The sequence below is a fragment of the Diadema antillarum genome, unplaced genomic scaffold, assembly GCF_040938485.1.
Source record: "Diadema antillarum isolate AM-2024a unplaced genomic scaffold, OU_Dant_1.0 seq00000633_RagTag, whole genome shotgun sequence".
In the NCBI taxonomy this organism is placed as follows: Eukaryota; Metazoa; Echinodermata; class Echinoidea; order Diadematoida; family Diadematidae; genus Diadema; species Diadema antillarum.
In genome coordinates, this window is record NW_027271550.1 from 1,568,544 (window position 1) to 1,592,471 (window position 23,928).

Consider the following 23,928-nt stretch of genomic DNA (forward strand, 5'->3'; position numbering starts at 1 on the left):
TGCGAAAATACCTACAGACGTGCATTTTGCTGTAAATGCGCAGAAAACCTCAGAGGACAAGTTGGCGCTGTCACGTTTTATTTATTTCTATCTGGGCATTCCTGATCCGGAATCCGTTTCATGTGTGCTAGAGACCCGGATATGAAGTCGTGCAAATTGATGCTTTATTGGGTGCAATGTACTCAAGGGGACGCCTCTAAAAGGTGTTGAATCTATCTCATTCAGGGCGCTTGAGAAGGACTGAGGGGTGATGGGGGGGGGGAGGATCAAACACATGCATAGACTGCGTTTAAGGATGTAACGTGGATTCGGCACGTTCTACTGCGAGAAGAGACTGATTGGTGATAACGAGATGGTAGAGAGATGTGCATAATTGGGTTTCTGCCTTCAATAGAACAAGTGAGATAGAGAGAGAAAAGAGCAAGGGAATGTATGGAAGATTGTCCAACATTTTCAACGAAGAGAGAATGAGCCCTGAAATTATAGATGGGAAAGTATTGAAAATACAGGAAATGACATCATGGGCGGAGTAACAGACAGACAGAATGTTACACACATACTAAGTATGTATTTATTCCTACATACGCCCATGCATACATACACAGGAATTTGGATGTAGAGACAGATGAGACAGGCAGACAGACAGACAGACAGACAGACAGACAGAGATTAGTAGATTTGCTGTCATCTTTGGTAGATGTAGAAGTATTGAGTCTTTGATGCAAGAACACATTTGAATTGAGAACCTTGATTCAGCTCTTATTGATATGTACAGTTCAATGTAACTCCGGAAATCAATTTGTCTTCGATATAAAGTTATCGGGTGAATTTACAAATTTAATAAACTTGTCGTTTCTGTCTTTGTTAGATTTCATCAAGTTGTTTATGACAAGTTGATATCTTTTGCGAAACATGCAGGGAAATTCCATGTGAGATTGCATGTTCAGAGATACGGTCTGTCTAATAACTGTAAGCCCTTCTCACATTATGACACCATCATTTTGATGAAATGCCTCAATGTCTTGTGATTGAGAAATGAGTTTTCTGCCGCAATGCCTTGACCGGATGAAGGCTTCATCCACATCCAAACCTTCTCCCCCCCCCCCCCTTCCCCCCTTCGTACCCGGAGGTGACGACTAATGCACTTTGATGTCCGATGATCGTACAGAGATGCATTGCCCCCTGGCAGTTTCCCAGACACTTCCGCACGGTGACAAGTCCTTTTCAATGTTTAATGCCTCTCTTGCTTTTTCCCCCTTTTTCCTCTCTCCTCTCCGATCTGCAGCGCAAGACGGCCAGGAACTACTCAAAATTGAGAAGGTGAAACTTTTAAGAAATGACAAGAGACAAGGTAAGATGTTTGCCCAGCGACTAGCGGGGATGCTTCCTTATCCTCCCCCCCCCCCCTTTTTTTTTTCTTCTTCTTTCTCTGGTCTGGATTACAGTCTAATGTGTTTGCTTCTTCCCAGTGCAGTCCTAGTGTAAACTAGTTTCGTAGGTACTTGATGGGTTCTGAATTAATGGGAATTTGTGTGGGCTTTCAGCATTCATTCAATTTTACTCCTCTAATGCAGAATTTAAAGGCAGTAGTCCCAATATAGAAAGCGGTGAAGAAGACACAAGAGCAATAAAGCTTAAAAGAAGGCTGAATCTAGTAAATATGTAGATCTTGGAATGTTGATAAAGTAGCATCTGATTTTACAGAAAGTATTTACTCATCATTTCAAATTTCTGTTTTCATGTCATTTTTGCTTTCATTTCAGTAAAATTGAACTTTTTGGGCCCCTTAATCATCAATACAGTTCTGTCACTAATGCATGCTTCAATGTTCTAGTGGTCATGGTCAGATCTGAATTGATGAAAATCTGGAGGACCTGCAAAATAAATGTATATATGTTTGTATGTGGTTACTAATTATTGTGCATATTCTCAGTGACATCATATTTTTTTTTGTACTTGCAGATTTAAAGTTATATTGAAAATTTTCTCTGTAAATCCATGTTGCGAAAGGTCAACAGTACCTAGTTTAAGGCTTTGTGTGTATATTGCAAGTCTGTTGGATATTACCAGACTACTAAGGGGGAAAAAAAATCAAGTAGGCTGGATTGCGACTGCTAAAGTGCACGTCAAGTACTTCTCTGTTTCATTTTCTCTAAAGCCCGTATTCCTGCGAAAGACAAATGAAAAGAGGAAAGATGAGTATTATGTAGCATGATGCAAAAGCAAGGAAAATCAAAGCCAAACCGCAAATGTATGGCACAGAGCTGAATGAGGGGATGGATGAGAAATTGGATACAAAATCCCAGACAAGTGCCATCTTTGGAGACAAGGTGAGAGCTTTTTTTGCTGCGCGGCGGTGGGCGGCGGGGCTCGCTCTCCCCGCGTCCGTGTTGATGGGCTTGTAGGGGGAAGGTTGGATGGCCCATTATGATGAAGTGTTTGGGGCTGTAAGGACCGTACACCACTCCAGCCTTCCCACGGTGCATCTCACGTTTCAAAACCCTTGCTCCTCGGCCAGCGACAGGGAACACCCATTTTTCATCGGGGTGAGAGATGACGGGAAGAAATCATAGACACATGCCTCCGAGGCTCGTTGCACTCGTCTCTTTTCCCCCTTTTCATTTCATTCGCTGCCATCTCAAGAAATGACGAATGTCATTCTCAAAATGGGAGCCAAAGCGTGATAAATTTGTCCCGAAATAGAAATCTAGAAACTGCAGAAATGAGAGGGAAGGAGTTCGGATTTCCGAATGTTGTATGTGGTGCACTTCATTCTACGAGTATCGGTGGTTTTGTAAGGACCTATTGGCAGATAAAGCAAAAACAAGGAAAAAGGAGTAGAAATCTTCAATGCATCTACGCTGGCTTTTGAGCTGGGGCATTTCATTGCAAATTATGTGTACAATTTAATGCCAGAGATTAAAAGTTGCTACAAAAATGTCGTGTGCACAAATTTTTAGCAAAAAACTAAGTACGCTTGTTATGCTCATGAAAATGAGTATTATTTCTTGCCAGTGAAAGAGAAATAAACCATGAAGAGTTTTTTTTTTTTTTTTCGTGAGTGCATGTGTATCAAATCACTAGAATGATGCAGCAAAAGTTAGTAGAAAAATCAGAAAAATAGGAAAATTGTCAGGAAAGTTTTCCCCATTTTCTGAAAGACTAGAGACTAGCTGTGGAAAACAGAAATGAAAAGTCAATCCAGCAAGACTTGAAAATTCTGGGAATTCACCCGGAATATTGAACACTGCAATTAAAAAAAAGAAGTGAAAGAAAGATATGTTTTCCCAGTCTTTTTGAGCTACCTTTACCTCTTCCTATCCACTGCCTGGAGATGAAGTGATCCGTGTATAGTAACATGAAAAAATTGACCAGTTAAGCTGATTTTAATGTTTCCATTGTTTGGTTCACTCATCATGGGATGAATTTTCTTTGTTAATCATATACTATCCTCCAGAGAAAAGAAGGGGGTGGGGTAGAACTCTTACCATTACTGCCAAGGTTGTGCCTCATGTAGATTCATGCAGTAAGGTACAGTAAAGCAGTTACCTGTGGCCCCATGTTCTCTCATGTTGTGCGATATCTCCCAAGATGCAGGCCGGAATTTCAGCTTCCCTGGGGGCGAGGGGGAGGGGGGGGGGCATGATGATTTTCTTGTTCAGAATCGAGATTTGCAAATCATTGGTTTTGCCTGCTGGCCTACATCGATGCGATCTTGGCTGTGGCTTATCAAAATACGGCGTATATTGTCTTACCAAAGATTCAATTATGCCTTGTCTTGTGGACGGACCTCTCTTTTGAGTAGCACATTGTTTTTCTCTGCTTGCCAGGCGTGATGGCATCAGTGTGGGAGTGCATAATGGTGACGGCGAGATTAGAGACGAGATCACACGGTAGATGTCGGGGGTTAGGATCGAAATTGAGGACAAACCGGGTGCTCAGAAGATGAACAAATAGCCGACCACCCTCGGGGCATCGAGCATCCAGGACGGCACGGCGTAGCTTAAGCCGAATTGTAGGCACCCGACCCATATAATCCCCAGTATCTTCCACTCCCTTTACATTTGTAATGTTGATATTACTCGGACTATGCAAGAGTAGAAAGATTGAATGCATTAATGCGTGCAGTATAATCAGATGTTGCTGAACACTCTCGGTTTTGTCAAAAGCACGACTTTCTCGGGGATTTAAATCCCCCCTTTTGTAAGTCATGATATTTGAGGATATGTCCTTCACAGCATCACCTACTGCAGGTAGAAGTTGTAGCTGTCATCCTTTCAAACATTATATTCTACATACTAAGAATCTTGCTAAAGGATTGGTCAAGAGCTGATCAAGTGATAAAGCTTAGTTTTGCCCGTCACATCACCTGAGAAGAAAAGTTTGTTACACTCTATGATGATAGTCATTTTGTTTCGCTGATCTCTTAGTCCACACAGTCCTAACGCGAGATATAACTCACAATTTTGAGTACGCGCGAAATAAAAGTGCGTTGCACTGTGGTCAAGTGATAGACCACAGTGCGAGGCACTTTTATTTCGGTGGCACGCGCAGGGCGCGGAGCAAATTCGTTGTTTTGTCATCTACGCACATACGTTTAATGTAAACTACGTAGCCTTAGCCCTGAGGATACCTAAAGACAGCTAAAGCGGTTTCAGATGTGGATTAAAATGGGAATATCTAGGACCCTAGATGTGGAATATAAAGCAAATAATCAACTTTTAGTTTCAAGCAATAAGACAAACTATCACTTCCTCGGCGATCTGGATGTAGCTATCTTTCCTCAGCTGCGCTTTGGAAAGATCGCTACATCCAGATCACCTTGGAAGTGATAATTTGTCCCATTACCTTCACCAACGTTGATTATTTGTTTATTATCTGCATTACATATGGTACAGCTTAAAATGACATACCATAAAAGGCTAATGGGAATAGTGAAATGCAATATCAGAGCTATAACATCACTTGAAACTTTTACAGTGCCTGTAGATGATCATAAAGATGGTATAAAATTTGATTAACAAGAAAGTCAAGTCAAAAGTAAAGTTGTCCCATGTACAGGGCAGTGAACATGAAATTGGATGTCATGCCAGTGAGATTTGCTGCCTAGAAGATTTTTTTTCTTTTTTAAAAGGACATTAGAAATGATATTTCAAACTTGGAAAGTTTTTGAGCGAGATACTAGAAAGTACCTGATGGCTCTAGAGAGCCAGCTCTGGAGGGATAATGCGATTCATGTCATTGAAATAGACACGTAATGAATTTCTGGCAGGCTCGCTGTCTGCAGGGAATGTGCCACTGAAATTGAGATCAGACCACCAGCAAATTTTGTCTTCATTTATTTTTTTGAAAGGTAAGAGAACTTTCTTATTTGCTCTGAGTATGAAAGATGAGGGAATCTTAAAGCGTCCGTGCTCCTTCCCCCGTCTCTCCGTGCAGGCTTGATACGATCACGGGTTCGAGGAGCGGACCTTGCCACGGGAGAGATTCTGACTTTCCTCGACAGCCACTGCGAGTGTAATGAACACTGGCTAGAGCCGCTGGTGGCCAGAGTTAACGAGGTGAGTGGGCCGTGTGTTTGTTGTTGTTTAGGGGTTTTGATGCTTCATGTTTTTGGTAGCCCTTTGTACCCCACCCTAGTCTGCCTTTCCCTCCGTCTCTGCCTTTCCCTCCGTCTCTGCCTTTCCCTCCGTCTCACTCTTTCTCTCTTTTTCCTCAGGGGATGGAGGGGGAGGGGGGCTTGAAAATATGTGATAAGTCATCATTCACCATCGTCCATGCATTTGCGCTTTATCAAACTTGTAGTGTGGGGAATGCTCGACAGAGGTGTTAATGTTCCCCCTGCGGCGTACAGGCTTAGCTAGAGATTTCTGTCTACCCCCCCCCCCCCCATAAAAGTAGGCACCCTTGGAAGTGTTAACTATATGTGCCATGGTGTAAACCCCCTGTGTACCACATTTTTCTGAGACAGCAATGAAGTCATGCTTTGGGAAAATATTGTGTTTTTCAAATCTAATGTAATTTTTATAGATTTTTATTACCCTGGAAATTTAATGTGCAGAGTTGTACAGAAAATGTCAAGCTCTGCTTTGATGTATATTGTATGACAAACCTATGATTGTTTTTCTTTCAAATGACCAGTTCCTACGTTATTGTAGAGGCATGACTTTAGCACACAAAACAGTGACAGAAACTTAGAATTTACTCGCAAATCCAGCAGGGAACACCACTTGATAGTCAATCACTCCATAAAATACAAGCTACATGTAGCAGGAATGGAATCGCTAGAAACGCTTTCATTGTGCTGTAGCATTTGGTGATTGATCGATTGGTTTGGGCGGGTTTGTGCAGAATATGCACATTTTGCACGCTGTTGATTGAGTAGGACGTACAAATGTGGCACATAAAGAGTTAAAGAGCATCTTCAGCTACAAAAACTACGCTGATAGCATCAGTAGGTGTGATGCTATCAACGTGAGGCTAGAAATGGCATCAGGAACACATTGCTTAATGTATAAAAGTATTCAATGATTAAATGGATTGAAATGTATTAAAATAGAGGACACATGCCTTTTGCTGACTGAACAACTGACTAGATATACTTCTCTTTTAGTTGTCAGTATACAAATAATGCACAGGACAGAGTGGATCAGTGAGAATTGGATGCGCGAGTGTAATTTTGGAACTGTTTAAACCCACAAGCGCAGCAAGTGGGTTTTAGACTGTTCCAAAGTTAAACGAGAGCATCCAATTCTCACTGATCCACGAAATTGGCCTGTGTATCATTTGTATTATGAGATGGGCGCGTAAATTCATGAAATACCACCATTTTCCCCATCATGCGTCCGGTACACCTACAACACTATACAAGACTTGAGCCATGCGTTCGGATTTTACCGGACGCGCATGGCCATGCATTCGGATTTTACCGGACGCATGGCTTAGTGTGGATCAGGAAAAATCAATGCATGACAATTGACCAATCAGATTGCAGAGATTCTAAAGCCCATTTTATGATATATATCATCATAAATGTCATCAGATGGGCTTGTACTCTACTCTTTAGTGTTTGATAAGTCCAAGATTTTGAGATAGATCATGAAATCTACATCTGTGCACTCACACACACACACGCAAAAAGTACCTTAAAACAAAGTACTCTTATGAAATTATGTCCAGGAGAAAAGACTTGGAAAACCCGAAAATTCAACCTGGCAAGCGAAGGTATGTCTTGAATGTCCATTGACAAGGATTGAATGTGCCTGTTGTTATATTTGCTATGAGTATCAGCTTCCCAAAACCATAACAAGAGCACAAGTCTATCCAGATTTCCACTAAATGTGAATAGTTTCACCTCATTTTATACACAGGTTGTCTCTCTGGCTCTGATATTGACAACCCTCTATAAATATAACCAGGACACAAGGTAGTGATATTTGGGAGTGACAGGGATGACAGGGCACAAATACATTGTTCCACCTGAAATTCTGTGAATGGTAATTACTATAATTATATCCACTGCCCCCTTAAAAAAAAAAAAAAAAAAATAGAAAAGAAGAGTGCTCCGGAGAGATCTCTCCTTAAAGGATCAACAGGATATGTCAGGGTCAAAGAAAGTGTATAATCCCACTTTAACTGTCCCTGCCCCTTTCCTTTGGCTCTGTGGCCTGGTTGTGCTTCAAAATGAGGAAAAAAGTGCTTCACCTGGCATCTAATGGCTCAGGATGGCTTGCTTTATGTGCATCTGTGTCCATGTTTGTTTACGTGTCAGTGACTGTCAATACGTCTGTCCCCTGTTCAGATGCAAGCCAGTTTGTACCAAAACTCGATAAAGAAACAACGTATAGAGACTCATCGTATAGCCGACAGACCGTTCAGATGCTAATCTCAACCATTCTGGAAATGTTGTGTAGATGTGCAGTTTCCCACTGTGCATGTTGTGATGGTCATGACGTCGCCGCTAGTGAGAGGAATAGGGTCGCCTTTCGTGCGTGCTCCATTAAGCCCCACCCAGTTATATGTTCTAAGGTCGCCATATGTTCAGACGCAAATGGACAGGATGGAATGCTGATTTGTTATCGAATTCTAGTTCAAAACGATGCTCTGACCGTCGTTTCGTTATATGTTGTTTCATTAGTCAGCGTTGAGATGTATAAATTCATCGTGTAGCTATACTGTTTTAGTGTAATTTTTTTTTTTTTTGCGTCTGAACACCCTGTAAGTCTGTATCAGGTTGGTTGGTTTATTTTTGTTTATTTTAGGATGACCTTACAAATGTAAATTTCGTATATTTTGAAGGGGTCAGATGTCAGCTGCTTGAGATAAAGGTCATTTTCCTGTGTAATTTTGAATTTTTATGCCTCCGCCACGAAGTGGTGCCGGAGGCATTATGTTTTCGGGTTGTCCGTCCTTCTGTCCGTCAGTCTGTTCGTCCTTCCATCCGTCTGTAATGAATTTTGTGGACAGCGTAACTAAAAAAAACCTGGAGGTATCCTAATGAAACTTGGCATGTATGTGTATTAGGGGGTAAAGTTGTGCCTATCAACTTTTGGGTGCACATGCTCAAGGTCAAAGGTCAAAAGGTATAGGTCAATATGCTCAAAACTTCACTATTTCCCCCATATCTATTCAATGCCTAAAGATATTTTCTTGAAACTTAGTGTATACATGTATTACTCAATTAAAATTCTCTGGTGGACGTTTAGGGTCATGAAGTCAAAGGTCAAAGGTCAAAAGGTCAAGTAAAATGTTAAAATTTGACTTTTTTATTCATATTTTGGAAATGGTTCAAGTATCTTCATGGAACATAGTATATATGCATGCACTGACTGGCAGTGATTTTCTAGGGAATTTTGGGTTCATGGGGTCAGGGGTCAAAGGTCAAGGGCAACACTTCAAAATTTTATTATTTCCCTCATATTTATGCAATGCCTACAGGATTATTATTTTTTTAAACTTGGTGTATGCATGTATAACCCAATAGGAATTCTCTGGGAAGTTCTTTTTTTTTTTTTTGCCAAAAGGTCAAAGATCAAGTAAAAGTGTTGAACTTTACTCTTTCCTCTATATCCTGGAAGTGGCTCAAGTTATCTTGAAACTTAGTACATATTCATACATGTTCTGCCTGACAGTGATTATCATATGAATTTTAGGGTCAAAGGCCAGATGAAAATGATAACAATTTACTATTCAATACAGAAATTGCACTTTTTCTGTGTACCTTGAAAATTACTCAATGCATAAACTTATGAAAGGGGTCAAAGTCAAGTAAGAGTCCTAAAATCCCCAAATACATGCTCTCCCATTCATCCAATTAAACCTAGGTCAAGGATGGTAAACATTCAGCACTTTTGTGACAAACATGCCATTTTAATATTTTGCCAATTTTGTGAAAATGTAATCACACATCGTCCACATGTACTATAGACCTATTAGGAGAATCATGCATTATGGCGGAGGCATACCAGTCGCCATAGCGACATTTCTAGTTGATACTAGATGAGAAGTATGGGACGAAATCCAATTTAAATTTTGGGCCGTATAGGAGATTAAATAAGAAACATTAATGCTGTAATATGAGTTTTGGTCAGACCATGGGATGTTTAAAGGTCATGGGTCACAATATTGAATTTCAGTGAGAGAAATCACAATCAGCCAAATCATACCAGGATGAACTAGACTCTTTGAAAGGATAATGTGTAAAGTTGATGTTCAGCCATATAAGCCTGTAGTCAGAAATCAATGGCCATGACAAAGTACGTGTGTCATCATGGGATACTGACAATTTGGCACGGAAATTAAACCCAATTAGAAATTTATACAATGTAAGTGAGGTGTATGACAACCAGTACATTGTCGTAGTGATTGTTATGCAGTTGCATCAATCAATATCACATGTTGCTAAAATTGATTTTTATCTGTCTTTTCTCTACCCCTGTGAAAATCAATTAAGGAAGTGCAGTGTATGGTCTCCAAATCAAAAATTAGTAGGTAATGTTTTATAGGAGATTGTCAGAGATTGCTTCTGAATTTGAGAAAGCAAGAGGAATAACTAGATTTTATGCCAGGAATAACTAGATTTTATGCCGTGAATATATATAAACTTTTTGTTTATTCTTCTGTTTTGAAGTGCATGATTTCATGCGGGGTTTTTGTTTCTTCTTCATAACATTCCATTTCATATCTCCAATGAAACCATATTTCTTACATTTGGGAAATTAGTAGGCAGACATTCGGATGATTGTGGAAGAACATGAGGTATAGTCATTAAACTCTCCCACTTCTGGTGGCACCTTGTTTCAGTACACTGTTAAGGACAATTCGATGTCTTTAGATTGAGAGGTTCAAAAGGCTTGAAAGTAGATAAGTTGTCACAGCTACTGTAAAGCAGGGTATTGGAGTATACAGCCTTTGAAGGCATAATTTACCATTTGTAGATGAAACAAACACCCAGCATTTATAGTGCTTCAAAATAGTTCTAAAATGTGAATTCGAGATAGAGACAACTAATGTAAAAATTTGAACCAGTATAATCGATCTTAAGTATTGATAGATATACAAAATGTGAACAATAGTTATGATAAAAATGTTTCCAGATTAAACCGTCTACAGTTATGATTTAATGAGAACAATAGTGATATCTCCTTATATTTTAGGGTTTATTTCAAAAATTTTGTATGGTAGGATGTTTTGTGATACAACTGACCTACACATATGCATCAAAAGTGATATCTTGAACAGTTTTTAAATCACTGCTCCCAAAGGTAAACAGGACCTTTAATTGCGGCATGAAATTTTCTCAAAATTGCCACTGGCTTTCAATGCCTATAGTGTAAACAAGAACTTTTGCATGCATTCTATTTTCGGGAATCTTGGCTTTTGTGAAATTCAAATGCATGCAAAAATGTCTGGTTTTACAGTATGTTGTGCTGAGTTAAAAAAAAAAAAAAAAAAAAAAAAAAAATATATATATATATATATATACATATATATTATGTACAGCTGTACATGTGTTCCTTAAGCCCCTGTCAGGTCAGAAATTGATTCAACTGCATACTACACCTCAAGCTCAAGAAAGGGCATTATCGCATCATAACTTTCACATACTTAACACAGACTGCCCCCTCTTCAACAACAACAACAACAACAACAAACTCCCTTTCCTCCTCCACCCCCCCCCCCATTAATAGACATTCCGTGTCCCATGATTTAATTAATATCACTTGTATTTATGAGTGCAGACTACTGTGGTGTACACGTACCTGAATGCATTTATAAAAAACGAGTGGGTTCTACGTTTTACGAAGTTTTGTAGCCAATCTTTGTTTTGATTATTCTGTAATGATGTCTGATATGCCAGAATGTAAATAACCCCATATACCATCAACCTGAAACAAGAACACACACACGCATATATAATATACACACACATACACAATGACAGCCTCAGGCCAGTGCTGCAAAAAGCTTCTGGGTTGAGTTATTAGTTCTGTCAGTCACTGGTGTTAGTGTACACAAGTCACTAAATCATTCTGTGTGCTGTTCCAACATGCAGAAACTTTGGCTAGCTTTTCGAGTGCATTCTTGTTTTTGTGATTAATTTTGTGATACCAAATGTTTATTTTGTACAAATATTGATGACAAATTTGTCATGTTGTACCCGATGCTTCATCCTGTTTATTCAGTAAAAATGGTATGCCTTAGAAATGTTTCCATGGTGTTGCCCCATCAAAGGATATTCCTTTTTATTTAAATCCATGTCATTAAATGATGATTGCACAATACCTCATCCTGACTGCACTGTATGAGGAGAATTCAAATACTGCCGAAAGATATATGTGAAGAAAGTGCATTGAATATAAAATATTATTTTTTATGCAGCAGAAATTATGTCAAGAATATGCAGTTGGAGTCAGACAAAGTCAAATAGATGTAGATTATCCCCCCCCCAAAAAAAAAAAAAAAAATGCATTACTGGTGAAAACTATACAATCTTATGCATCAAATATGAATAATTTCAGCAGAATATCTAGGGAATCCATTTAGGTACTACTACCTGTCATTTGCTACTTAGAAGTCATGCTTTAACAGTCTGCCCATGTATTTTTTCCTTTTTGATAGTGGGATATAAGCTGATGATGATGTGAATTTCTTATTAGATTCAAGATATATTTATTTAGGTTAACCAAGAGTGAAATGGCTTTTAATTGATTTTAGAAAAGTGAAGCAGTATACAGCATTATTTTGTTTCCCAGAATAAAGTTTATTTTGAAATATTGAATGCTGCTCCATCGCAGGTTTCCCTTTTTGGTACCTTTCTATCCCAAAGAACGCAGTACTTTTCCCTTCTCTGCATCATGCACATTTGCCCCATGGCAGAGTCTCATTTTCTTGGCAAGAGGTTATGATAATGTTCCACGATCTCTTGGCCTTTTTTATGTAGTTCAGTTTGCAATTCCACAACCTGATCATATCTGGAATGCCATCATGCGTGCAGTGATGTCAAATCCTCTATCTCCGCCTCTTCCCTCCACAGACTTGGCTTTTTTTTTCTTCTTTTTTTGCATCCTCCATTGGTAGTATTGGAAAATATGAGCACATATTTGATGCAGTTCCTGTTGAATCATATGAAAAGGCTTCGCATGCGATAAAAACTTCATTAACGGTTGAAGGGAAGTCAAAGAAAGAGTGAGGAATATATCCTCAAGATTTTGTAGCAGGCCTGTGTTAATCTGGATAAACGCTCAAGAAAATCCACATGACCCATGCAGTACAACTGCCTGGATGCAGTGCACTTGTCAAATTTGTGTTTATCACTTCTCCAGTCTCGGCACAATCTGAGATGCCCAGTCCTAAAATATAGATTGATCTGTTTTCCGGCAGCTTCAATTGTATACGTGCACTTTGTCTGTTTCCATCTAATAGATCCCGTGCTGACAGGTGTTCGGATGATTCGAGGCCAGTTAGAATACCGAGCATCAGTCATATTTGTTTATGCTGGGCATATTGTGGGTACAGACCTGTCATTAACTACCCACATCGCTTACATGGACTCTGTGGGGAGTTTGTTTATGAAAGCTTCAAATGTCGCAAGTTGCTTACCAAGATGTCAGTCTTCTTTTCCTTCTTGTTTTTAATAACAACCTACCCAATGTCATGCTTTGTGCCTTTTGAGTTCAGTCATGTTTATTCCTTCACCCAACCATGATAAATCTAGCCAGTGACAGTAATAAGCTGTTTGGTGTAAACTTCCCCTTTTGCTGATGTTAGTGTAGGTGTCCAGGCATGCTGATGCTTTCATCGGGCATCCTTAATGGAGAGGGGAAGGAGGAGGAGGAAGAGGAGGAGGAGGAGAAGGGGGGGGGGGTCAGAGTGGGAAAATTAGGATGAGGAAGAAGAGAGGGTGGTGAAAGTTATTGGCTATGTGATATTGCCCTGTGTTTATACTGACAGAAGTCATTGATTAGCAATTCTATAAACAATGTCACTCTGTGCAGGATTACCGAGCTGTGGTCAGCCCCATCATCGACGTCATCAACATGGACAACTTCCACTACGTGGCGGCCTCGGCGGACTTAAAGGGCGGCTTTGACTGGAACCTCGTCTTCAAGTGGGACTACATGACGCAGGCAGAGCGCAACAGCCGCCGGTCCAATCCAATCGCCCCCATTAAGTAAGTTTGTGGCGCTTTCTGGCACTCTTGCCGCTCTTGAAAAGTTGTACAGCTTCACGAGCAGCTTAGGGGTTAACCTTCGTCCTTTCATTTAGCAAGTAGACAGCACATTTAGGAGGAGAGATTTTGAGTGTTCGGTAAACAGACGACGTTTTTCCCCCGCCAATGTTCAGCTGTCCAGCAGTTGAGGGGCAAACACTCCAAGAGACGGACTGCTGTGATTTGGTGCGGCGTGCACTTTGAAAACTTCTTCCTGTCTTTCTGAGCCCCGCAGCTGACCCGCAGCCCTTTCAGTCAGTGTAGAATTTTTATTGGCAAATTTGCATTCATGTGGGATGTGTATGTCTTGTGTAAGAAAAGAATAAGACTTGTGGTCCTCTCAAACTGACTGAAACATGGATGTTGTGTCATGCATTTTGCTTTTAGACAAAAGAAAAATTGCAAACTAGGTGTCACAGACTATGTACATGTACATACACCTAAAAGAATATCTCACAGCAAGGAGGTTCAAGAGAATGGAGTCACAACTGTCTTATTTCCTTTACTAGATGTTCGATGCCACCGCTCAGAAATATTTGAAGCATGTGCCAAACAGGATCTGCCATGCAGATAGGAAGACAATTGTCTTGTGTCTCATTGCATAATCACCAGCCACTTTCTAAGGAAGATATGTCTTTGTGATGGTAATTACTTTTCGCTGTCCCTTCTTATACAAGGTAGGTGGTACAGACAGGAGGATGTGCGAATAGAAATTGCGCAAAAAATGCTGAAATAAAGATGAAAATTACTCGACTGGGCATACCCGGGCACTAATCTGATATGTCTATCAACAAAGAATTATATTTGAAGATTATTCCAGGTCAGTTTTATTTGTCGGAATTAAGCGGAAAAGTGATAAAACCACGGCTTTCCAGGATGGTACAGTTTTAAACATTTTCACATGATACAGCTCTGATTTACACTTTTGCACAAATTTCTGCACAGGATTGATTTTTGTTTTACATGCTTTATCATTAAGTGAAATTTCATTTTATTTGATAAATAAATAAGCAAAATATGGCGAATATTATGTTAACGTTCAAAATGAATCTTCAGATTGCTCAGCAAGACGGCGGCTTCGAACATCGATCATCAAAGGCACAAATGCACCTGTTAAATTCTTTTGTACATCAATAGAAATCTGACAACTGTTTGAATGATTACAGCCAGTTGGGACTCCAACTCTTAAACCTCCTTGCTCACAGTAAGGAGAAATTTATGTCAGTAAGCAATGTGATGACAATACTACAGCACTCATGAAGATGCATTTTGTTTGATAAACTATATCTTTCTAGGGGTGAAGTTTAATTCTCCAGTCAGCATTCCTAATGCAAAGTTATGACTGTGTGGGTTTCTGTGAAAACATACTTACAATGTTAATGCTAGAGTGTGTTTGCTTTATGCAGCACACCTCAGCTCTGAGAATAGTCCCGTTCACACGTAGCCCAAATTCGCAGTTTTGAAAGTGGATGTGTGTATCACGGCGTGTGTGAATTTCACACAAAGAAACCAACAATTCTTTTTAATCTCATAGTAATGCAACTCACCAAACATACAATGTAGGTCCACTCATTCTGGCACCCAGGGTCATGCTCTGGTCATTGTTTAGGCATGTGCCGTCTGGGCCCTGTTTCATAAAGCTGTTTGTAAAGTTACGTGTGACTGTAGGAACGTCCGGAATATGAAGTGCCAATGTGTGTACCCATCTTTCTTTCTTTTTTCTTACATTTTAACAAAGTAGGACTGTATGTCAGTATTTCATCTACATTGGGACAAAAAAAACACTTCATCTAAAAACATGGTTTATATGTAAGAATAATCATTTCCATCCGAATATTTCAACTTTAGCTATTGAAATTAACAATGATTAAGAAACCTGATTGGTTTGCCATATTTAAGTCGTGTGTAACTTTACGAACAAGGTTATGAAACAGGGCCCATTGAGACTTAAAGTGTTACATTTTGCAACCAAGTGATGGTTTGTTTTGTTCTGTTTTTTTGGCTGAGTGTGAACAGTGGCAAGTGAAGTTTTGCATTTTAGCATCGCGAAGCAAAAACCAATAATGCCCGTATGTGAATGCAGCTATTAAATGTGTGGTTTGTTCTGAAAACACAGCAGGGAAAGCAAAATGCAGTTGATAAACTTTGCAATCCTCCACAAACTCAACTTCATAAATGTGTGCGTAATCTGTTGTTTTTAGATGTATTGACAGGGCTGAGCAAAATCGGTAGTCCAAACAATGTGAATTGTGCGGTTTGTGAAATAAAGAAAAAGAAATTTATACATACCCCTTGGCTGAATCAACAGTACATCTACTTCTCCAAACACTTTCTGAATAAAACTGGCTCGTGTAGAGAAAAAGAACCGTAGATACTTGTAAATGTAATGTCAAACGTTCTTTGCTGAATACAAAATACATAATATGGGAAAAGGTAATTTGTATTGAATAAAGTAAACCAAAAATATGCCGTAAGTTGCTAAATATTACAATTCTTTCCACAGATTTTTCAAACTGTGCTTGATACCACTTTGCCTTTATATTTCTCGCATCATAAAGTCTCGCTTGGCCTGACATGCTTGAGAAACCGTAGGCTTACTCGGCTTGTTTGATTCAGCTATTCATATACGTAGGCCCTAGATTTTCCTCTGTTTAGTGAATAAACTTGCTGATAATCTGTCGTATGGATTGCTCACAAAGCATCTGTCATTGCTACAAAAACGGCACATGTAATTCTGAAGGGAAGATGGCCTTTAAGTCTTTCTGCTTCTCCTCTGTGGGAGTCACCTCCGAAGCATCATAGCATCAAAAAAAGATGGAGAGTTTATGAGTGGGCTTGATGGTAAAATTTCTCTTTTCTCTTCGAATTTCTGAAATGAAATATGATTCGACGGGCAAGTTTGTGAGACAGAAAAACATGGTGTCCTTGTGGGTGCTAATAATTCAATGAGACAGTACCTGGTGAAGTGGGAAGAGATGTCAACACTACACAGCCAGACACATGTGTGGCTTTTGAGGAATTCCCCCCACCCCCGCTCGCCCTTGACTTTCGGGGGAAATTCCATGTACTTCCCCATGTTTGTGCATGCAGTGTGTAGGGTTGGAAGCTCTAGGAACAGGAAGGAAGCTTGTGATCCCCTGTTTATCCCCACCCCCCCCCCCCCCCCCCTTTACAGTTCTCAGGAGCAACAGGAAAACTTGTGCAACACCCTGTTGGATGATAAACTTTTTTTTGGGGGGGGGGGGGAGGAGGAGGGGGAGGGTGGCCTTGTGAGGTAGTTGTCTTCCTTGAAAGTATCAACATCAAGCCATACTGTCAAGGTACATTGTGTGTTCTTTTAGATACGCTCTGTGAAATCCAGCACATAATTCTGTGTTTGAGAAGTGACGCAGGGGTCCGTTTCATGAAAGTCTTATGAGAGACTTTTCGCTCATAAGACACGCTTATGAGAGACTTCATGAAATGGAGTCTCATGGGTGATATAGCAACATGGGGGACTTTGGCCATTCTGTGATTTATGTAAAGACTTTTATGTGATGACTTCATGAATCGGACCCACATCACTGATGTTGGAGTAACATGGGGTATCAAACGAGCGAGACACTGCATGTGCCTTCAAGTGCAGATGATGATTAACACGAGTTTGTGTTGAGAGTTCGTCGTGCACAACGTTTCTCCCCCTTCTTTCATGCGGGAAGAAATTATGCCGGCTGCCTAATTGCTTTTCGCTCCTATGGAAAGAGCGCCATTATGATGTCTGCGCGCCCCCCTTCGGATATTGAGTGGAGGGGTAGAACTTGGTCGCCAGGCAAATCATCTTGACCCGAGATGACGGCTCCGCTGGTGTTTACCCCTCACATTAACCGGGTTATGCAAACACCAAACTTCAGTGGGAGGAGATGGATGAGAAGGAGGAAGTCCCCTCGAAGTGATATATCCAGCTCCCCTCCCCCTCCCCCTTTTCTAACTCGTCGGGCTCCACAAACTGTTGTTCCACGTTATTTGGCAGATCGGCAATTCATGGGTTTCTCGTGGACACAAAATGTCTGTGCTGCGGGAGTAGATAGGATCGTAAAACCAAATTGAAAGAGACAGTTATGTATAGAGGAAACATTAGTAAGGCTCTAGAGAGGGATTTAGATGAACACAAGCAGACAAACAGACAGACAGACAAGCGCTCTTGCAGACGGAATTATGGACCAAAGATGCAAGTGAAGAATACGTAAAGACAATAAGTCTGCTACAGATGGGAAGTATAGCCGAGTCTTGAGTGCAAAACCGTTAACAATTGCCTGCAACTCCATCCAGGCAGGTCCAGGAGGACACAGCCACCATCACCGTGAACTGTATTGCAGAACATGGGTCCATATCACTGTTCTGAATTGTCAGAGTGTATTTAAAAGTAGGTAAATTAGACATGGGGAAAGTGTTGGAATCTCCATTGGAAACAAGAACACAATAATAATAATAATAAAATCTATCAGATGCAACAAGCCACGACCGAGATGATTTTTCTCCCCATGAAAATCCCCTTCTGAAATACATCACGAAAAGTGATTTTGTTGTGAGAAAAAGTTGAGAGAATGAGTCTATATTTTTCTGTCTTAGAATGCTCTCTCTGCCTATGCATTAAATGAATGAGGATGTCGGACATAAAGACAAACATAAAATCGTAATGCATCATGGTCACTTCTGTCATCACCCAAAGGTAGAGAAATTGAGAATAGAAAGCTGCTATGATTTATCGTTCATATGCATGTTCTGTTTTCACATTGAAGCGCGTAGTTTTGGAATGGAAAAGCCTTATCACGTATGTCTCCATGTGTGTGTGTGTTGTGTGTGTGTGCTAGTGTAGCAGGCAAGAGAGTAATGGCCTGAGCTAGATTAGGCAACTTTACAACACTCAATAGGCTTACATTTGATTCATAATATTCATAGTCGACATAAGCGGCGCTGCTGCCCCCCGCAGGGAAAAGGGGAGAGTAGGGACAAAAGAAAAATGTAATTGAAATATTTCGGGCTCCTGCCCGATGCGTAAATTAATTCCCATGTGGAAATTATCCTGCTTCAATAGGCATATCCAGTGATAGGCTCCCGTCTCTGGAGCTTCGGCGAATAATTCCCGCTGAATCGGAGTAAAGGATTTGCCCCAGGTGTGTAATTGAGGGTGAGATTAGGATGGCTCTATTCTCATGAGGCCCACGCATTTGCTAGCGAGGAATTGATGTAAAACCTTTAAAATGCCAGCATTTCATAAATATCGCTTGCACACACACATTCATCACTGAGAGCCGTGAGGTACTGGAGGGTTTTTAATGGTTTATCGGTGGCGCAATGCTACTGTAAATTTGAACTGTACATTTTCATTCACACATATTTGTGTGTTAAAAAAGCAGGAGTTTTCCACTGTTCAAAGAGAACCTTTTCAATGATGAGTGATTTGGGCTACTGGATGGGTTTTCTAGATTGAATGAAATTTGTCTGACATTTTTAGATGCAACGCTCAAGATCAAAAGAGATAAAAGTGTTAATTTGCGGAGTGTAAGTGATGTCAAATTGTAAAATGTGATCCTGATCGTGATGGGAAATAACGCACAATTTTGAATTCAGTGAGAATGTTATTGATTCCAAAAATTGGAAGGGGCGTTTCATCAACGAGTTCGTCGGGGGTTTTCACCAACGAATTTGCTATCAGCCAATCAGACGCAAGGATTTACACTGACAACTGTTAAAAGCTAATGAAATCCTTGGTCTGATTGGCTGATAGCAAATTCGTCGGTGAAAACTCCGACGAACTCGTTGATGAAACGCCCCCTGAAGTGATGTTTTAGATCAGTAATGAAAAACAAAAAGAAGTTATTTGTGTGTCAAGTGTTGCTGCCATGCTCAAATCCGCATGGGCAGAGTTTTGAAGGCATTGTCAGTTAACACTCGTGTACTTTGATGAGATTTATCCTTATCCCATGTATGCATGACCTGTGATAGTATAATAGAGCTTTCCAAAACTCTGAAGACCAAGTAGCAGTAGGATCAGTGAACTCTTGATTTTGTGTAGAGGAACAATTGACTATCATGACTATGGCAATACACACACAGCCTTTTATTCGTGTATTATTTGTTTGTTTGTTTTTTTTTTGTCTCATTTATTCTTCTCGTGCTGTCTTTTCTTCATGTGTTTCGTTGTGTTTTATGGTTTGTTTTGGCTTTTTGCCATGTGTCAATTAATGTAGCTTCTTCCGTGCCAAGAGAAATATATCTTTTGAAGGCGGATGTTGAGGACTGTGAGACAAAGCTGCACATGATGGCAATAGGCTGAGAGATCAATGCTTAATTACATGTAATGATACAAGCCTAAAGGAAAACCAGTTACCCAATCTCATTGGGAAATTCTGCCACATACAACAGTAGCAATGTTTAGCCATTCCATTTACATACTGCAAACAAGACTACCTCAGAGATGTAGCACTATAAATGAATCATGAGTTTTTAAACACACATGCCCAATTAGTGACAGTCTGGGTGCATGCACTGAACTATGATTATGATGGAATGTAGTCTGGCAAGCTGACTGCACATTTTGCATTAGTATTATGTAAAAACATGTTCAGTCTCATGACTTTCAAGTACCGGGTAGTTTTTTTTTTTTCTTCTTCTTTTTTTTTTCTCCTCCACACTTTAATTAGACTCTCAATGCTCTGTTTATTTGAATTCCCTTCTCTTAAGTCAACTTGAATATCGACTAATGTTTCTCTTTAAGGTTCATCTTTCAGAGGTTGATATGTGCAGTTGAAACATTATACTATGTAGCATCCTGTAATGGCTTTCTTTTGCAATTTGAGCTAGGGCTCTGTTTTTGTTTTGTTTTTTTGCTTTTTGTTTTTTTGCTTTTTTAATTAATTTCATTCCATGCTGTGTCGGCCTTGACGAGAGCTCGTCATGCGCACTTCATAATGCAGTACCACTATCTCAAGGAGGGGTGCAGCATATTATGTTTCTATTTGAGAAGATAATATGTGGTGTTTATTTTCATTTAGAGGGGGGGGGGGAGAATGGTGAGGTTGAATGGCAAATCTTCAATTATTCTAAAGCATGAAGGAGCTATTCAAAAAAGCAGCATTGTCCCATAAAGTGGAAATTTCTGCACATTTCTTGCAAGATGAAACTAGCCCAAAAATGAAAGCAGTTCAAGATTTTTTTTTTGTATTGTATTCTGTGCCTTTTTATGCCTCCGCCACGGAGTGGTGCCGGAGGCATTATGTTTTCGGGTTGTCCGTCCGTCCGTCCGTCCGTCCGTCCTTCCGTCCGTCCGTCCGTCCGTCCGTCCGTCCGTCCTTCCGTCCGTCCGTCCGTCTTTCCGTCCGTCCGTAATGAATTTTGTGGACAAGGTAACTATCAAAAGCTGTTGAGGTATCCTAATGAAACTTGGCATGTATGTGTATTAGGGGCTGAAGTTGTGCCTATCAACTTTTGGGTGCACGTGCTCAAGGTCAAAGGTCAAAAGGTCAAGGTCAAATACATAAAATTTCACTATTTCCACCATATCTATGCAATGCCTGAAGATATTTTCTTGAAACTTAGTGTATGCATGTATTACCCAATTTAGATTCTCTGGTGAAAGTTTGGGTCATGAGGTCGAAGGTCAAAGGTCAAAAGGTCGAGTAAAAGTATTAAAACTTCTTTTTTTTCTCTGTAAATTGGAAAATTGTTCAAGGTATCTTCATGGAACATAGTATATATACATGTACTGACTGGCAGTGATTATCTAGAGAATGTAGGGTTCATGGGGTCAAAGGTCAGGGGTCAAAGGTCAAGTGCAACACTTCAAAATTTTACTATTTCCCTCATGTTCATGCAATGCCAGCAGGATTAGTATTTTTTTTTTTTTTACACTTGGTGTATGCATGTGTAACCTCATAGAAATTCTCTGGAGAGTTTTTTTTTCTTTCTTTTTTTTATTGCCTCAAAGGTCAAAAGGTCAAAGATCAAGTGAAAGTGCTGAACTAACTTTTTCCTCCATATCTCGGAAGTGGCTCAATTTATCGTGAAACTTACTGCATATCTATGCATGTTCTACCTGAAAGTGATTATCTTATGAATTTTAGGGTCAAAGGCCAGATGAACATGGTAACAATTTACTATTCAGTACAGAAATTGCACTTTTTCTCCATACCGGTACCATGAAAATTACTCAATGCATAAATGTATGAATGGGTCAAAGTCAAGTTAAAGTCCTTAAATCCCCAAATACATGCTCTCCTATTCATCCAATTAAACCAAGGTCAAGGAAGGTGAACATTCAACACATTTGTGACAAACTTGTCATTTCAATATTTTGCCAGTTTTGTGAAAATGTAATCACACATTGTCCACATGTACTATCTAGACCTATTAGGAGAATCATGCATTATGGCGGAGGCATAACAGTCGCCATAGCGACATTTCTAGTTTAAAATTGTTATTTGTAGTTTTCTTCAAGTTCACTAGTATGTAACATATACTGTGAATCTGTTTCCTTTTTACCGTAGTAGGCCTATGTGCTACAAAAGCCATTAACCACCATTGCAGCAGTGTGCTCACTCAAAAGTTGTCACCATCCTTGAAATTAAAATCACACAAAATTCCTCCCAACCAGCTGGCCGACCGTGGCAAATTAATCGTATGAAAATTTCCTTTTTTACAGTACATCAGTGCTAAGGATGAAAGGAATAACATACAGTAAGTACAGGTAACAGTGCCCTAATCTGTTTGTGAACTTTAAATCATTGGTGATTAAATCTTTATCTGTATCATATGTTATATCATCTTGACTTTCTCTTTAACCAAGAGATGCGCAGGTCCCAAAAGTTATGCCAACTTCCATTCCAAAGCAAACCCTAGACTTGTTTACAATCACGGGAATTCAAAAGGACGATATGTGTAGGAACAGATAAACAAGCCAGAGAGGTAGACCTGTCACTGTCAGACCTGTAAACACATCTATTCAAGCCCATGTCATAGTGAATTGCACTTAAGAAACTGAAATAAATTTATCATCGACAACAGCAAATAATAGTAAATAATAAGGACTGCAAACTTCATGAGAAGTAGTTAGGTGTTTTGGCTGTGTAAATTCATCGGATAAAAGTCATCATATTTGCAGTCTAGACATGCTTTCCCCCAAATCTGGAGGGACTGTATGCCTGCTGCCGCAGATAAACACAATGTACAACAGTGTGGTAAAACCATAGTATGTCTTTTGGGACACATGTACAGAGTTTGTTTGTTTGTTGGTTTTTTGTTTGTTTGTTTGTTTGTTTGTTTGTTTTTTGAGGGGGAGGGAGTCATCTTGCAGATTTCAGATTGTTGAAGTGAAACGAGTTGGCTAACATGGACACAAATACATGGAACAACACTGAATCTGTGAATTTCGTAGAAGCTTTTAATTTGCTGTAGAAATTTGAACACAGATGTCTTTGGAAAATTAAGAATAGGTTTGACACCATGAAGGCCCACACTCTATTAAAGGAGTGTTTTTAACCTTTGAAGGGTATTACTGTTATCCCTACCGAGACAGCCTGCTGATGGTCATAGTACCGTCACAGTAACACCTCTCTGCTCACACAGTGGAGTTATGGATTTGTGGAAATTATGAGCGAATACGTAGATGTGAATATTGCAGTGGGAGAATGATGGGATTACTACAGTATGCCATTATGAGCCATTAAAATGAGCCATGTTTGAGCAATATGTTGTGCAGCATTGACGGAATCGTTAATAGATATTGGATATGTTAGTGACTGCAGAATGTCTCTCTTTGGGGATTATGTTCTCAGAAAATTTAACATACACACACACACACACACACACACACACAACTAAAAAATGTAAGATCATTCGCCTACAATGTACATTAGCTGTAGGGGTAGTGATCTCTGCTGACATTTCGCAGGCGACGCTCTGTCCCTTGAATTAATATCCGGGAAATTGTGAGGGTTGGAAAATGAAGGCTAACTCTTATTCATGACTTATTTGAATATATCTGTAGCCTACATGAAACCAGCCCAAATCCCAGACACACACACACACACACACACACACACACACAAAAACTCTGAAGTTTCCTTGTCTATCATATCAGAAAAATGATGAACCATGCAAGACAAGAATTTTGGCAGAAATTACCTGGAAACCACAATTTAATCAGTAAAGTAGTGCACTGCTTTCTCCGTTTCTGGAAC

General features: G+C 39.8%; 1 protein-coding gene across 1 annotated transcript in view; it reads left to right on the forward strand.

The window, feature by feature from the left end:
- Window positions 1-23,928, forward strand: part of LOC139736221 (polypeptide N-acetylgalactosaminyltransferase 2-like) — a 111,854-nt gene that overhangs the window by 43,982 nt on the left and 43,944 nt on the right. Inside the window, exons 5-7 of the mRNA XM_071646955.1 lie at window positions 1,286-1,351; window positions 5,440-5,561; window positions 13,497-13,672. Coding sequence (XP_071503056.1) covers window positions 1,286-1,351; window positions 5,440-5,561; window positions 13,497-13,672 — 364 coding nt within the window. The remainder of the gene's footprint in view (window positions 1-1,285; window positions 1,352-5,439; window positions 5,562-13,496; window positions 13,673-23,928) is intronic.